Here is an 18,884-nt window from a genome sequence, read left to right on the forward strand (position 1 = left end):
GTATATGAATAAAAGGATTACTGCGATGTATTTCATAATGCACCACAAGTATGTGTTTTTATTAGCTTAAACTCTTAATCCCCGTTCAGTCTTCTCTTCCAGGTCAACTACGGCCTGAGCTTTCTCCACTCCAAACCATAGATGTCTGTTATTTCTACTCCAGTGCTCTTTAACAGGTGCTCAGGCCTGTGTGCAAGCGATATTGCTCGGATGCTACAACTCAGAAAGAGAGCCTTTGTTCGCTGACCACATAATCAACTGTGGAATCACTTCCAGATCTTCTTGTAATCAGCAGAACCCAATCACAACATAAGCTGGCCCGCTGCTCGAGCGCTTCTAAAGTTCTACTGACAATAAACAAAAGGAGGAAGAGAGCGGGGGTTATTCCAGTAGCACACAGCAAACTCATGATGGTCTGTTTAATATCGCAAAGACTTTATCTGTGCAAGACATTTTTCTGTGGATGAAAAAGCATCAAATCAAATTTGTTATTGAATTTGATATATAAAAAAAAACAACCTTTGATTGAGTAATACTAGATTTTCTTTGGTATAAATCCCCAAACCACGTGTCAAACAAACTCAAGAACCCTATAAAATTAAGAGCTACTACAGACATGCAGAAAAGCTTGACTAAAGGCATGTCAAAACTGTTCAAAAGTTTGGGGTCCGTAAGATTATTTTTGTTTGTTTTGTTGAAAGAATTAATAATTTTATTTGCCAAGGACACATTAAAGGATTAGTTCACTTTTAAATAAACATTTGCTGGTAATTTACTCACCCCCACGTCATCCAAGATGTCCATGTCCTTCTTTCTTCAGTCGAAAAGAAATTAAGGTATTTGATGAAAACATTCCAGGATTTTCCTCTTATAATGGGCTTCAATGGGCACCAGACGGTTCAAGGTCCAAATGACAGTTTCAATGCAGCTTCAAAGGGCTTTAAACGATACCAGACGATAAATAAGGGTCTTATCTAGCGAAGCGATCTGTCATTTAAATTTTTTTTTAAAAAGTTTAAGTTTTATAAGCACAAATGCTTGCCTTGCTCTGTTCTTGGATGCGCATTCATGACGTCACGTAATACGCAATTACGTTGAAAAGGTCACGCTTGACATAGGCGGAAGTACAGATTCGGTGTTTACAACTTGAACGTGCAAATACTAACCCTGCGTCTCAATCAACTCCCTAGTTCCCTAGGGCGTGAATCAGTATATCATGAAAGTGAATGTGGCTGATTCCGTGATCAGTGCCATGACTAAGTTACTGAACTAGGGAGCTGATTGAGACACACGGTAAGTCAAACGCCGTTTACAAAAAAAGGTAAAACAACTAATGGTTCTTCCATCCTGTGTTGTCAGTGCCATCAGACTGTCATACCCTTCTCCATCAGAACAAAAACACCTTTAAAGGGGGTCGCACACCGGACGCGCACATTATATACGCGCGAGCTCAATTTTGACTCGCTGCACAATGGGAGTGTTTTACATCAACAGGGAAGCGTTACATATGCTTTAATATTTCGCACTGAGGTTAGTGTACATGGAAAATGGCACAACAGAGCAAAATGAAAGAAAAGGCTACGTTTATACATTTTTAGACTTTATTCAAGCTGTTAAAGTGTGAAACTAATGTATCTTGCAGCACAGGGTGAAGTCAGTATGTACATTAACGACGATTTGAGAGAAATATAATATACATTTAATGTAAAACAATGTACATGGCGCTCTGTGGCGCGGCAGGATTTTGAGTCGTAGCTGGGCACCGCGGACAGGCGCCGAATGTCCCTGCCGGTGTGTACACTCATAGAAAACAATGCATTTGAATTTTAAAGACGTCGCTCCGCTCTGAGCTTCGCATCCGGTGTGCGACGCTGTTGCTTAGTAACGGTGGAAATCCATTTTGTCCGGTAATGCAGCGAGATGGAAACAGGGACTCACCGACTAATTCTAATGGCGGGATTGAAATGGTCCAGTCGTGGCAGCATTGAGATTCTTCCTCTGTTCTTCCTCCAGCAGTCTCTTCCATCTGCCTAATTTCTTCCTCTGTGTATTCCGGTTCAAAATGGTAGGGCAGGGTGAAAAACTCATCTTCTCCTCGTCCAACATTGTTGTTTTGCCTTTTTTTGTGAAAAGCGTTCAACTTAGTATTTGCACGTTCGAGTTGTAAACACTGACTTGGTACTTCCGCCTATGTCAAGCGTGACCTTTTCAACGTAATTGCGTATTACGTGACGTCACGAATGCGCATCCGAGAACAGAGCAAGGCGAGCATTTGTGCTTATAAAACTTAAATTTTATTATTTATTTTTTTTAAATGAACGATAAGACCCTTATTCATTGTCTGGTATTGTTCAAAGCCCTTTGAAGCTGCATTGAAACTGTCATTTGGAATTTGAACTGTCTGGTGCCCATTCAAGCCCATTATAAGAGGAAAATCCTGGAATGTTTTCATCAAAAACCTTAATTTCTTTTCGACTGAAGAAAGAAGGACATGGACATCTTGGATGACATGGGGGTGAGTAAATTATCAGCAAATTTTTATTTGAAAGTGAACTAATCCTTTAAAATTGACATGATGTTTATTAAAATAAATGCTGTTATTTTGAACTTTCTATTAATCAAAGAATCCTGAAAAAAGTAATATTTTTTTTTTTTTATAAATATTAAGCAGCACAACTGTTTTTAACACTGATAAAAATGATTGAAATGTTTCTTGAGCAGCAAATCATCATATTAGAATGATTTCTGAAGGATCATGTGACACTGAAGACTGGAGTAATGATGCTGAAAATTCAGCTTTGATCGCAGAAATAAATTACATTTTACAATATATACAAATAGAAAACAGTTATTTTTGTAATTGTAATAATATTTCACAATATTACGCTATTTTTGATCAAATAAATGCAGCCTTGGTGAGCAGAAGAGACTTCTTTTAAAAACACTGAAAAAAAAAAAAAAAAATTTCTACAGACCCTTAAACTGTTGAAGGACATTGATCCATTTAGCAGGCACCATTATTCAAAGTGACTTAAAAACCCATCTGCATTTTGTTTGAATGTTCTCAGGAAAAAATAATCCTCACACAGGAAGCAGTTAAATGCAAATCATTGAAGGCAATTTTACGTTGAGGATCAGTAGAAGCATTTCCAATGAGACCTGAAGCGTAATTGGCCCTTTCTCTTGTTTTCAGTTGGATCTAACCGGTCAATTAGCTCTAAATGAGTATTGCGGCTTAAATGGCGCGTGACTTCCATTTTATATGAGTATTGCTTTAGCTTTTGGCATCTATACTCCAGCAATGAAGTAATGGGCAATGAGCTAAAAAAAACATAATTGTGTATCTATCCCAATTTTAATATGCAGAGACAACCCTTTCACTGAGTGATTTCCACAAAGAGTGTAAACACTGTAGCGCTATCAAAACATTGCTCTGTTTGCCTTAGTGAGGTCTGACACACCTGGAGAGAGCTATCCGTTATCGTTCCCATTCATTTCAATGGCAGAAAGTACGCAATTTCGCTCTCGGGTCTAGAGCCAATCACCTGAACCGTAAATAGCATGTGACTAATCCTTCTGGAGCAGTAAATGACATAATGGCAGCATCGACTGGCTAAAGAGACCATAAGAACACACATAGTCCAAAATACTTTACTAGTAACTATAACTTGAGAAAAACAGACAGTCCCGCCCCAACCTAATGCCATTGGTTGAGCCAGATTCATGTTGGGCGGGTCAAGTGAACAGCAATATTTTATAATATTTAGTGTTTACACTTTTCAGGAGAAACATCCGATAAATGTCATATTAAGCTGGGATAGGACAAAGTATTTTGACACAAAAAGGACAAGTTTACAATTGCAGAGTTAACTTACTTTTTACAAGTTAAACTTTGGCTTAAAACAAAACAACCCAATTAGCATTTCAAGATGAATATTATACCTAAAAAACACACTTTGCTGTATCCATGAATCATTCAACTCTCTCGGCTTCATTTTAATGACAACGGCTTATTTAATATATTCTAAATCATGTAAATTATGCACATACATAATTAATGCTATGTGTACTAACATTATTACTTGAGGAGCAAAACCTCTTCTTTGCTTCAGAAGGAGAAAAACAAGACAGAAATAGAAGTTGAATTACAAGGAGAGAGAGAAAAGGCCACTTAAATCCAAAGTGTCTGTCATGTTTTCCATTCTTTCTGGAAACGAAGCACTTCTCTGTCCTCTCACTGAGGTCAGCGATAACAACAAGCGCCCTGACATCACAATGACATATCTTCCTGTTGAAGACTGAAATCGACTGTTGCGCTGTCATACAGTTCAATATAACAAACAGATAATTTTACTGTGCTCTTGTCTGTGGAAAGAGCTTCAGTATTTGGAAAAACCTGGCCAAAAGACATCAGTCTCTAAAAAAGAAAAGTGAATTTAGTTCTCAAAAAAGCATAATTTATTTGCAGATGCCACTTGATTTGATATTTTGTTTTAATTTTAAAACTGAAATGTCCAAATACTTTTTGGAGCAACTGTACACTGTAAAAAAAAATAAAATAAAAAAATTAAAAAAATAAAATAAATCCTTTTAGATTTAAGACAAAAAAGGCAGCTGTGGTTGCCAGAAATTCACAGTAAAAAATACAGTGACTGTTTCAGGTATTATGGGATGGCATGATAGCATATTTCACAATTTATAACAGTATATTGCATCACATGATATGTTCAAGTTTTACTTAAACTACCAAATTTGGTGTTTTATCTTAAAATCTACTGATAACCACCATGGTAAAATAGAAAACCGCATGATGAATCAAAGTACATTATAGGTAGCCTGCCAATAAAACAAGACCAATACTCATATACAGGCAGTGCACAGGGTCAAACACTCAAAACCTTATTAGGCTAACACACATGACATATTAGAGTAGGTTTGCATATTTGAATGTTCAAAAAAACACATTTTCCTCATATTCTTCATTGTTGCAGCACCTCTGTTCCCAGTCTGTCAGTAACACTCTGTTTAGTTCCTGTCTCTATGAAGCCCCTCCTTCTGGAAAGTATAATGTGCTCTGATTGGTTGGCTGGACCAGCGTGTTGTGATTGCTCAACTGCTTCCAGTGTGTTTGGGAAATGTCAAGCCCTTTATCATAACCACGGGTTTAAACACACTTTTTTGCGTATATCTTGGCCGGGAACATTTTAAATGAGAAATATTGTGATGTGTCTGTTCCCAAAAGAAAACTCAAGACTACAATTTAGGAAGCCAGTTATTATAGTTTATAAAGTTTTAAATAATTTTCTTACAGAAATGCATCGCTTGGCTACGGAAGATCTTTATTAACCCCCTGTAGTCGTATGGATTACTCTTATGATGGATGGATGCGCTTTTTTGGGCTTCACAATATTGGTTACTATTCACTCCCATTATAAAGCTAGGACGAGCCAGGATATTTTTTAATACAACTCTGATTGTGTTCGAAACAGCGTATCTCGCAGCTATGATCAGCCGTTTTGAATGATTCAGCGCTTTGAATGAATCACTTGAATAAATGACTCAGTGTCTCACTCATTAAGATGGTCACTTGGCGCCATCTACTGGCAGTTTAATTTCATGTTTAAAAGTATACATTTCTCACCAACATTTCTTATTTGTATATTCAAAAATATTTAAAGAATCTCATAACATTATTGAATGCAGTTGTACTTTTTCAGTGTAAATTATTTAATTTGGTAACAGCCCTATAGTGTCTTACTATTTTAATTGATCAAATATAAGAATTTGAAATAAGATATAAGATAAAAATTAGATTGAGGGAGAGGGGGGTGCCCTTTATAAAAGTTAATTATTATTATTATTATTATTATTATGAATTAAGGAATTATTATTATTATTATTATTATGCAAGGAATATTAATATAATACCCCTAGGGTAAATAACATAAATATGCAGACTTAAATATATAACTGCGGATAAAACACTGATGAGAATTTTGCTTGTTTCAGAATAAATTATATTTACAGCACACACAAAAATACTTTTTTTTTTATTTAACCCCTGGGTAGGTCTAATAGTTTTCAGGTACAGAAATAAAGTAAACAAATGTAAAATAACACTACATATTCTTCACTGTATAAATTAAATTCATGTTAATCCTTTTTTATTGTAACAGTCTTTAATATGATTAATCTTCTAAAATGTTTTTGTAAACATTTTAATATATTTTTTGTAAGTTTAAATATGTATAAGATCTCCTTTACTAAGGCGGGACTCTTATTTTGATGGGTGTTCTAGTCTACGGTGCGACACGGGTAAAGGAGTGCACACAGTTCTTCAGAGATATTTCACAGATTTAAGGCATGAGGTATTTATGTATTTATTAACTGTTAGTTGTAATATGTGTTTTGAGTAATTAGCTGTACGTTGATGATAACGCAATGGAGAGAGAGAGTTTAATGCGCACTTCTTGTGCTTGTGTTTAGCTCTTAATTGTGACTTTTTTTTTTTTTTTTTGAGTGAAAACGGACACAATAAAACGTTAGTAAAGTTTTGGTCATCATTCAGATGGGGTCCACTACACTAATGAAAGTTGCAAAAGTTATTTAGTCAAGAACAGTGTGCTATTTTTTGTCTTTTGTTATTTGATTGGTAGTAAAGCACAGACAGCAGCATTAGGATTGCGCAAAACTCATTATACAGCTCAGTGCCTTCACGCAGTTAATTAATAAACCATAGGTTTGTTATATCAGTATTTTTCCTGCTATAGCCGATATGCCGATGGTTGTAAAGTGAGCAAAAATCATCCGATTAATATCGGCGGCCGATACATCGGTGCATCCCTAGATTGAGTAAATTATCATCCCCATTTTTGGGGGGTGAACTAACCCTTTAATGCACTACTGATAGCAAAAATAAGAAGAAACAAAACAAATGTGATGTGGAACATAAGGACTTCTAGGAATGTAATTTTATTGTTTATCACTGTAATTTATATGGTAATTCATAGTTTTCACTAGCAAAAACCATACATTTGAGAGTAAAGATGTTTTTCACTGTACAGTATATGGTTTAAACAGGTTTTTAATGTAGCATTTTTACACAATATTGGTGTTCAACAAGTCAGAAAGATATGAATGCATCTGTGTGTGTGTGTGTGTGTGTGTGTGTGTGTGTGTGTGTGTGTGTGTGTGTGTGTGTGTGTGTGTGTGTGTGTGTGTGTGTGTGTGTGTGTGTGTGTGTGTGTGTGTGTGTGTGTGCGCATGCTCACTTACACTCCGTTGAGACACCTGCGTAGAGAATACGAGGCTCCGCCTCCACAGGTACGAGAACAGTCACTCCACATGCCCCAGGCATCCCAACCAGTGTCCCTCTCCTCATCTGAGCGGGTCGTTCTTGAGGACTATAAGACACAAAAACACCAAGATGTACTACTTACAGTATTTCTGGATCATGTGACACTGATGTGAATTCAGCTGAAAATTAAGCTTTGCTATCATGGGAATAATTTACATTTTAAAATATATTAAATATATTAAAATAAAAAAAGGTTTTTAAATTGTACTAATATTTCACAATATTGCTGTTTTTACTGAATTTTTGATCAAATAAATGCAGACTTTTGACCGGTGGACGATGAAAGAAAGGACAAAGGCAAGAAATTTCATAGTACACTGCTCAATGATGCCCTCTACTTGTAGATCTCAGGTTTCTCCACTTTTGACCTGAAAATCGCATCGTTCTCAGCTGTAAATGTTATTACTGGACAAACATTTTTAGAAGAAAAACATTAATTCATTCTCCAGTTTTATTTATGTTCGGTCACCCACCTATCCATGGAGTTCCTTCACTTTTCCCACCAGTAAATCCCACTTGGACACCAGCTACACACTGACCTTGAACATTAGCTGAGCTCCTTGCGTTCCAGAATACTTTTGCTTGATTTCTTTACCCACTCAAACTCATGTGTGTTGATACAATTCATAGAGCAAAATATACTAACGTCTAGCTCTGACTGCCTTTTTATTTGGTGTCAAATCTATTGAAGCTCACATTTACTGACCTCAACCTCCCATATGTCTGATCTAAAAGCAGCCAAGACTGTAATGAAGCAATAAGACACAAGAGACTCTGACTAAGAACAACTCTGTTCTGAAATCTCATTTACATGCAGATTTATCTGAATTTGACATCACACAGTGCCATTTTAAATATGGATTGAATGAGATTCATGTGCAGCAGTGGAGGACAAGATTTTCAGTGAATAACAACCAATTTTCTTCAAATATTTCAGTTTGTTGTTCAAAGAGTTTGTGCATCGAATCAATGAATCCTTTCTTCCAAAAAATAAAAACCCTACTGACCCCAAACTTTTGAGCAGTAGTGTACCTCCATTTGAAAAAGGATAATGTGCAGTTGTTCTGTGGGAAAGGCAGATTTCTTCCTGCATTCTGCAAATTCTTGCTCATTTTCGTTTGGAAAATGTAACATCTCTGCTTGTTCAGTTCTATTACCATGAATGTGTGTGTAGAGGCTTTCTTAATTTCACATGTTGGACCGCAGTCCTAGTTAAACAGTCCGTCAGTGATTGCCAATGAAAACAGACTAGCAGCGGTGGGCTTTGACTAGCTAACCTCGCAGCGGTGATGGGATGTCAGCTTTTACAATGATCTAACGCCGATCCATCTCCCTGAAGACTAAACTTTCCAGTCAAGAGCTATTCTGTAAATTGGCCTCAGATTAAATTTCAAATCCCTATTGTTTTAAAAGTTAGTATCGCAGGTTCTTCTTCTATAAGACTTCCTGATGGGCAGCCAATCTTTATGGATTTTCTCCAGGCTCGCTAGGTGAAACAGCACCCAGTTTACTCCTGTCTCCTCTCATCACAAACCTCTCACAGGAAAATGGGACTGGAAGAGATCACATCAACGCTTTAGAGGAGAAATCAACACTCATTTAGCATCTACGCTGCAGCTGAGGAGTCTGTTGGCTAATGCTAGTTAAAGGTTAGCTTAGGGCTTGACAACCATGGCTAATGAAACATGAACTGAGACATTAATTTTCTGCTACAGTTTATGACAGTTTCTATAGATATATAGATAGATATATAGATGGATATATAGATAGATAGATAGATAGATAGATAGATAGATAGATAGATAGATAGATAGATAGATAGATAGATAGATAGATAGATAGATAGATAGATAGATAGATAGATAGATAGATAGATAGATAGATAGATAGATGGATATAGAGATAGATAGATAGATAGATAGATAGATAGATAGATAGATAGATAGATAGATAGATAGATAGATAGATAGATAGATAGATAGATAGATAGATAGATAGATAGATAGATAGATAGATAGATAGATAGATAGATAGATAGATAGATAGATAGATAGATCTAAAAACTAAAAACGCTCAAAAAACTTAATTGGTTTGAGTAGGACAAACATAAATTGAACAAATTAGTTCAGTTAAATTTACTGCTGTGAGTATTTAGAACTTTCTTTTTCTTTTGAGTTCACAACACTGACATATTTCAAGTAAACGGAACTGTTTCATTGTTTTGAGTTGTATGAACTCATTTCTTTTAATTTAGACTAACTTAAGTTTAACTGAAACTGGGCTGGGATTTCTATGCCCCAGCATGCTTTGCCCATGGCACTCGAAAGGGAGAGTAAATGCTAAAATTAAGTGTTTTATAATGTTTTTTTGTTTTGTTTTGTTTGTTTTTTTTGTGCAAAATTAATGGTAAGGAAGATTTAATAGTTATGAATGTTTTATGCAAATTTAGAAGAGTTTGTTAATGTGGGTTTTTGGAGAGTTACCATCATGATGACAAGTGACACATGTGGCTTGGTTTGAGAGCAGGTAAGTTACATTGCTGTACTTGTTCAGTAAGTGTTTTACCATGCTATTGTTAACATGTAAGCAAATTTGGCATTTTCTGTATTTTCTTAGGGTTTACAGTGAAGTAAATAACTCATTTGATTTACAAGAACTCTAAATAAAAAAGTGAATTAACTAAATATTTTATGTTAATTGCTATCAAAATGTATGAGTTAGCTAACTCAGTACTTCAAGTTAGGAGTTAACATGCATGAGTACTACTCAAAACTTGATAGTTCTGCTTACTTAAAATTGTTAAAAATTACTTAAAAATGTAACTGATTACCTCAATTTTTTGAGTGAGCCTAACTTATTCAGGGTTACAGTGTAGTTTGGGGGTTCTGCCTTTTATTAATGATAATTATATATAATTATATTTTGAAAGAAATGCAAAAACTTCATTCTGTCCATTTCATCAACTTGTTTCAGAGTAACTGGTATCAGTTATAAACATAAACACATTCCTCAAATTAATATTAACACACATTAACTAAATTCTGAAGATAAAATTAATGTCTTGACTTTCTGAATGTAATTAATTCATAAAATTACTGTTAATATTGAACATCAAACAGGATTTTTAGCATTTTCTTAACACAATGCATAATCTCAGTGCATTTCCAGCTCTCTTTTGATTGACAGAATATATCAGCCTTGACTATCGGGTGTTTTTAAACTATCAGGCAATACTGATTATTGGCCGATATATCGGTGCATCTCATATATACACATATACAGTACAGTCCAAAAGTTTGGAACCACTAAGATTTTTAATGTTTTTAAAAGAAGTTTCGTCTGCTCACCAAGGCTACATTTATTTAATTAAAAATACAGTAAAAACAGTAATATTGTGAAATATTATTACAATTTAAAATAACTGTGTACTATTTAAATATATTTGACAAAGTAATTTATTCCTGTGATGCAAAGCTGAATTTTCAGCATCATTACTCCAGTCTTCAGTGTCACATGATCCTTCAGAGATCAGGATTCCTTCAGGATTCCTTGATGAATAGAAAGTTCAAAAGAACAGCATTTATCTGAAATACAAAGCTTCTGTAGCATTATACACTACCGTTCAAAAGTTTGGGGTCAGTGAGAATTTTTATTTTTATTTTTTGGAAAAGAAATTAAATAAATGATTACTTTTATTCAGCAAGGATGCATTAAATCAATCAAAAGTGGCAGTAAAGTCATTTATAAAGTTACAAAAGATTAGATTTCAGATAAACACTGTTCTTTTGAACTTTCTATTCATCAAATAATCCTGAAAAAAATATTGTACACAAATATTTTGTACAATTGTACACATTAAATGTTTCTTGAGCAGCAGATCAGCATATTAGAATGATTTCTGAAGGATCATGTGACACTGAAGACTGGAGTAATGATGCTGAAAATTCAGGTTTGATCACAGGAATAAATTACTTTGTGAAATATATTCAAATAGAAAACAGTTATTTTAAATTGTAATAATATTTCACAATATTACTGTTTTTTACTGTATTTTTAATTATAATTAATTAATTTAATTATTAGCCTTGGTGAGCAGACGAAACGTCTTTTAAAAACATTAAAAATCTTACTGGTTCCAAACTTTTGGACTGTATTGTATATATATGTATATACACACAGAAAGCCGCTTCAGAGTGCTTAAATGGACAAAAACACAGAAAATTATGCCAAAATGACAGTTTTGTCGAGTATCCTTGTAAGCTCAATTGTAAAATAAGTTATGCGTCAGATCAGTGTCATCAGCTCTTAAAGTGACAGCAGCCTAACTGTTGCTATTTGTCATTAATGTTAATCAAAGAACAAAAGAAAAAGAAAATCACTCACTGCTCTCGTTGTGGCTTTAATAAGGATTAATTTTTAATTTATAATTTCTGCAGTGAAGATTTTGAAGTGTTTGATAACTTTCTGTATATCTCTTACCTGTTAGAAGTACCTGAAAATCTTAAAGCACAGTTTACAAGGTTACATAGGTCAAAACAATAATTTTTTTGTTGTGCATTTTGGCAGGGCAATTAAAATCTGAACCGGTCTGACTGGGCCAAAAGAAAAAATTGAGCCTTGATCTATTGAAGGGCACAGGTAAATGTGACATTTATAAGATTGTTTTAAGTTATCTTAAATTAAAAGTTCTTACATTTTTTAAAGCCTAATAAATGTTAAGATTGAAAGCTTTCAATTATGTTGAAAGGCTACAATTAATGGATAAAATTGATCAGTACAGTATTAGTATCAGTGATACTGGCCTTCATTCATAACATTATGCCATTAAACAAGTATTTCAAATATTTATGTTGTTTCTACATTCATTTGGAGATTAAATGTGAAATTATTACAATATAAAAATATAAGAAAAACTCGTTAGTTGTGATTAATAGCGACAAATTACAGAAAATGTGTGATTAATTAGTTAATTGTTTTTTATCGATTGACAGCACTATTCCATGTGATCAAAGCTGAATTTTCACCATCATTACTCCAGTCTTCAGTGTCACATGATCCTTCATTTTAACAGTTTTAAAAATGTAATCAGCCTAATCAGTGTTTATACTGTTAAACAAAACTAAACTAATAACAAATAGTTGCTGGTAATTGAAATAAAGCTGAAATACATATAAAAAACATATAAATTGCATGAAAAACTTACATTTAACTTAAAGCCTCTGTACTCAGAACTAAAATTACTAAAACTTAAAATACTACAATAGCATATAAATAATACTAAAATAACACATATCATGGGGTAAGAACACTAAACTAGGAAAATACAATAAATTACAATACAATAAATACAAAAAAAGACCATACATTTGGTTACACTTTATTTTGATGGTCCCCTTTAGACATTCTGTTGACTATACATAATGTGCACCTGTCAACTAACTCATTACAGTATTAGTATTAGTAGACTTTTAGAGGTAGGGTCAGGGTTGGTAGAATAAGTTGACATGTACTTGCAAAGCTACTTATATTCAACAGAATGTCTAAAGGGGACCATTGAAATAAAGTGTTACCATTCATTTTAACAGCATGAAGGTCAGTCCAATTGTACGGCAAGATGCTTGAAGCCAGAAGGAACGAGAGAAACTCAATGACAGCAGGACCACGTAACAAATGTGTGACTCAGAAAATCCACGATATTCACTGGGTTCTCATTTACTGGGCACATGAACGACACACCAGAGAACTCAGTGAAAATCTGAGAAAATAAGAGCAAAAGATGGCAGACTCCGCTGGCAGCCGCACACAGACGTCTCTACTGCATCTCATGACTGAGCGGCTACAGAGGTGTCGTTTCACAATACTGGCTAATGCAGCGCACCAGACCAGTGCGTCTGGCAAAAGTGGAAAACCAAACACCTCTCTCAGGTTACTCACAGATTTCTGATCTAGCACACAGTCACAGTCTTTGTTTACATTATGATTTCATATTGACTTGGATATTCGTATAATTCAGATGCACTGCACACCCTCATTAATGCCAAATGTATGTCATTATTTAAATACTTCACATTAAACACCTGAAAATGAACCCCGTTTATGTTTTTGGTGTTTGTTTAATGAAGTGAAAAAAAATCTCTCTAACAAAGGCCAAATAATCTTTAAAAATATGTTCGATTTACTGACAGCTACAGCAGTGTGTGGGAATTTTCCTTCTTCTCCATATTATTCCCTGTGTCCAACACCTGCCTGCAATCATTCCGTTGTTTATGTATTGTTCTGTATTGTTTTAATGAAGGGAAAATTACTAAATAAACACAATCTAAATGTTTCACGATCATTATGACAATTTAGTATTTTGAGTGCAAGTACATACGTCTAAATGGACCTCAATATACACTTAAACCACAGTTTTTTTTAAATGATGGTGATTGATAAGGTATTTATTTCTCATACTAAGTGTTACACCAAGTTTAAAACTTGGAATAGAGAGGAATTTGTTAAATTCCCCAACCAGAAATATTAAACTTTGGTGCAAAACTTGCATAGCAGTGCACTAAAAGCCCTTCAGAACAGCTTGGTTACACTATTTCGATGCTCAACTTTCTACTATCTATTAAATATAAGTAACTTTGGAACTACACGCCAACTAATTCTCATTAGAGTGTTATTAGACTGTCTGCTTAATATCTGCTCACTCTTTATTATGATGGTCCACTAACAGACATTCTACTGACTATAAGTGTCTTTGCAAGTACATGTCAACAGCACTTGATATTAACACCCGGCAAATGCAGGTGTATTTCAGCAGTGGCGTGTAACATAGTCACTCCTACTAGCCACTCTGGTGTGATGAATTTATATATGTTTTTAGTTGTACTCTTTTAAACAGGCATCTGAAATAATAAATTAAGTGCAATGTAGTTGCAATGTTTGATTGATCGATTTGATCTATTTTTCGATACTGAAATATCTGAAATGCTTCCAATACTCATTTTCCTCAGAATAGATACACAATACCAGCTGCTCTTTCTCTCTCTCTCTCTCTCATATCTCCAACAGCGAGTCGACACACAAATCCTCCTCCCCTCACTCACTCATTTCATTTGTGCATCATTTTACTCATTCCTGCAGATTTTGTGCTCACGCACACATAAAGCTGCCTCTCAGTACTAAATTGAGTTCTTTTTCGCTGATTATTGCACTTAAACTGTCAAATACACTCAAAATAATGTCAAAATGCCAGTCTTGGCGAGTATTGACGTAAACACAGTCAGTTATGTTTTAAGTGAACGTAAACAGTTGAGAAAGAAAACGCATGTCGAACAGTATAATGGATCCGTGCATCAGGTCTTAAAGTGACAGCAGCCTAATAAACCTGCTGCCAAATAATGAGATCATATTAAAAATATCTATATGGCAGTTTTCCCCCATGGTATAATGTGTAAATTGTAACCAGTGTAAATGCTGAGTGGCTAGTAACTTTGGTAAACCACTAGACACTGTGGCTGGAGAGCAAAAAAGTTCATGTCAAGCCCTGCTTGGCAACTTATTCTGTTAACCCGAACCCTAACCTAACAGTCTACAAATTCGTAAAGCAAAGAAAAATCATTTCTAGCTGATCAACATTATGAAAACTGGTAAAACTTTTAGGAACTTCAAAAGATAAAACAGCGAAATTCCTAATATTACTTGCAATATTTCCAAATTATGTTCATTTTCATAGAGCGGGCCAATATCGTGACAATTATTTAAAATCAATCCAGAAAAGCAGATATCGTTATCGTGATAAAATACGATTAATCGTGCAGCCCTAATTTAATTTAATTTGACTTGACATTTGATATTCAACAGTATCCTTGACATTTATTCAACAGTGCTTTTGATCTGCCTGCATTGACACTATTCTTTAAAAGGAAAAATTATATACCAATTATCAATGTAAAGCTGCTTTGACACAATCTGCATCGTAAAAAAGCGCTATATAAATGAAGGTGACTTGACTTGACTTGACTACTAACACTCTGAGAGTTAGTTGACCTGTAGTTGCAAAGTTACTTATAGTTAGTCTAAAGTGGACCATCAAAATAAAGTGTAACCCTGTTAAGCAACACCCTGGCAACCACTCATAACATCCCAACATATTTTCCGTTGATCCAGCACATCTCACTTTTTTTTTCTTCTTTTTTTTTTTAGAAAATCAAGTCCATTTTGATATATTACAGGTATCTCAACGATGACCTATACATTTTATTAAAAATGGTAGAATGCAAGAAAACAAAACATAAGCAGGTAGTCAATAAAATCATCCTAAATTCATCATTCTGTTTTCTTAACCCAATGCATTTTTACAAGAGGGATGCATTTTGGGAGTTCATGCAGTTCCTAGCAACAGTGAAGGCACTGTTTGTATATTTTATTTGGTGGTTGTGTCTGAGATTAAAATCAGTGCAATTTCCTAAGAGACAACGCTCTGAGTCCACTGGAAATGGAGTGTCCAATATTTTGGCCACTGCTCTTCTAACCTCTTGCCAACATTTTTAACTTTACTGCACCCAATTGGAGAATGCAAGAATGTACTTTCTAAGCCACATCTGAAATATTTCACTTCTGGATTATAACTATTCAGCTTTTATGCTGTGTAATATGGTTAGTATATAATCCAGTAAGTGAGTTTGAATCGAGACTTGATTCAAATAATGGGTTTGATCCAAATTCGAGTGAGAACGCAGTAGCTAGACAGCAAGGTAATTCACCAAGCCAGTCAGAGCCAATGTCACTGCATTGTTCTGGGGGGGAAAAAAGCATTTGGTCCATAGTGGTGTTCACTTAATATTCCCATGTCTCTCTTGATTTGTCAAGACTCAGAACTGAGTGAGCTGAAAGTATATGTTGGACAAGAGCTCTCCAGAATATTGTGTGACCTCATATAACTCCTCTATACTTGTCAGTTTAGGTAAAGCCTTTGATTGCCAAGACTGCTCCTTGGGAAAGATCTTCGTTGTAACAAATAATATGCTTGTTAGATAGATCATGTTTGTTTGTCACTTACGTTCTCTCCTCCAAGAGTACTTTCAAACAAAGATGCAACAAATCACGGTTTGTGTAGCCGAATAGTCACTAGATGAATTACTATAATCAGTTTAATGGATCAGTTGGATCGGCAAGGACAAAAATACTCTGCAATGGACGTTTTTCAGCCAATATTGCAACATTAGTTTGAAAAGTTAGTCTGAGTTTTATGGTGCAAAGCTTTCACCCAATTAAATAAGTACAAGTAAGGCCCTTATTTAGCGAAGGAAAAAAAAAAACATATTTGCAAACTCATGAGAAGTGGACAAGCTGTCATGACCTAAATAATACAATCTATTGTTTGATCATATTTAAATAAATGTCATATGCAATTAAAAAATTATTAATAAAATAATATTCAATTAGTTGCAAAGATTTTTGAATGATTTGGTCAGATCTCTAAGACTGAAAATGAGAAAACTGTAGTAAATATATATGAGCGGAGCGACACATGTCTTGCATGCTCAATATGTACTTTTGAATTATGAATTAAAGGAACATTATGTGGTATTAATGAATCAGAGCCTGTTTTCTGTCAGTCCTGAGAGCCTGTGCTAGTGCTGCTAGTGCACATCATGAGTGCAAATAAATCATTACATAGGAATAAATCAAACTTTGAATGATTAAATCAAATTTAGAATTCAGAAACTCTTGATATTAGCGACACCGGTGGTCATTAAGTGAATTGCAGCTAGCAATTTTTTGCTCACGCTCGTATCCGTGCACACGTAACATACAAGAAACTGAACATGATTCGATGCCCCGATATACTCACAGCGAAGTTCTTTTTCATTCTTCGCTAAGACATATCTTAGCGAAGAATTGATATATCTATACTGTTGATATATCTATACTGTTAGCGAACATCCCGACGCTGCTGAGAGTGAAGTTTAGATGAATATGTAAATACGTGCTGTGCTCTTTCCTCTCAATGACAAAATAAACACACAACAAAAAGGAAAGCGGTGAGAAAACAGCAGTTAAGAAAGCATCTTGATCATAGTGATGTGAATATGTTTGCATTTACACAGTATTTATTACAGAATAACTCTTAGTCTTTAGGCATTATCCTTAACATTGTATAAGCATTCGTTTTATGTGTCAATGGACCCCGTTCATGAACCACGAGCAAAACAAATTTTTGTGTAAATCGTTCATAAAGCCGCTCTGACACAATTTTTTGGATTCACAAAAATGTTCGGATTTTCAAAATGTTAGTTAGTAAGAAAAAAAAATCACACCTGCTCCCTGCCACATGTAAATGGTGCATAAAACATTAGAAAGTTCTGTTTTTAATTTAGGCAAACCGATGACACTGCATTTTGATACATTTCACGAGATGATTTGATCTAACTGTTAACGCTTGTCACTGTCACTTTTTTCCCAGTCGTCCAATCACAGGACAAATACTATACCCACCAATCATCCTACTTGTACAATAACTGGACAACGATAGAGAAGTTAATATTGCTGGTTACTGTATTTTTGAATGTTTGGAATGTTACTAATGTTTGGAATTCATTAATATACACACGTTTAACTACCGAAGCATTTGCGAATCCGGAGGAGAGTTTTCGTTAAGGTCTATTTTACGCGCAAATTACTCTGAATTTGCTCGAAAGTTTCATGAATGAGCCCCATTGAGCAGAAGAGAGGTCACATAGATGTCACATCCTTTTGATTTTCTCGGCAAAAACGTTCTAAATCAGCCTTCAGGCTTTCAACCTAGGAAGTTAGAGAAGGTCTAATTTTTAAGTTTCGTTCACACATTGGCGATAAGAGGCAATTAATACATGGAAATTCGTACATATTGCCCCTTTAAAATCAAATCAAAAACTCCCTCAGCCCACATATTTTGGATTGAACGCAGTGAATTTTGCCAATAAGACATTGTATACGACTCTGAAATGTGCACTGGAGCACCGTCTCTGAATGAACACATGAAGTTTGGCCTATAATAATATGTATTGTGTGATCACTCTGTTAGCAATGGCATGATAACAGGAAAAATATATTATCAGAACATCACTGCAGAAGGATGTTGTTGTTTTAACTCTTATTATGGTGATGAATTTTGAAAGCCTAGATATTTTGTGGTAAGCTTTACTGCTATTCTGTTTTAAGTTTGTATGCATACAGTAGCTATTCGAGCATTATGAGTGCAAACTAAACTGTAATAAAATTATCCAACATTTACAACTTATGATCAATAGCAGTTAGTTTCCGCCTTTCTTAAATTGACTAGCCCCCAACTTGGAAAGGGGCTCAAAAACATTCCCCACGTGTGCTTATCTTGTAAATACAATCATTCCCACATGACTTGATCAGTCTTCTTCCCACAGTAAACAATTTTAGTGCAAACATACAACAAATTTGAAAAATAGAACCATGTCTAAAGCATACTGTTGAATGAGAGGGGAAAAATCAGTTTCAGTTTACCTCAATTTGTTCTGCCAAA

General features: G+C 34.8%; 1 protein-coding gene across 3 annotated transcripts in view; it reads right to left on the bottom strand.

Moving 5' to 3' along the window:
• Window positions 1–18,884, bottom strand: part of adamtsl3 (ADAMTS-like 3) — a 231,238-nt gene that overhangs the window by 101,433 nt on the left and 110,921 nt on the right. For all 3 annotated transcript variants that reach the window (XM_067401094.1, XM_067401093.1, XM_067401091.1), the window contains one exon: window positions 7,276–7,403. In XM_067401094.1, the coding sequence (XP_067257195.1) occupies window positions 7,276–7,403 (128 nt within the window). The remainder of the gene's footprint in view (window positions 1–7,275; window positions 7,404–18,884) is intronic.

This window comes from Chanodichthys erythropterus, chromosome 11, assembly GCF_024489055.1.
Source record: "Chanodichthys erythropterus isolate Z2021 chromosome 11, ASM2448905v1, whole genome shotgun sequence".
Lineage (NCBI taxonomy): Eukaryota > Metazoa > Chordata > Actinopteri > Cypriniformes > Xenocyprididae > Chanodichthys > Chanodichthys erythropterus.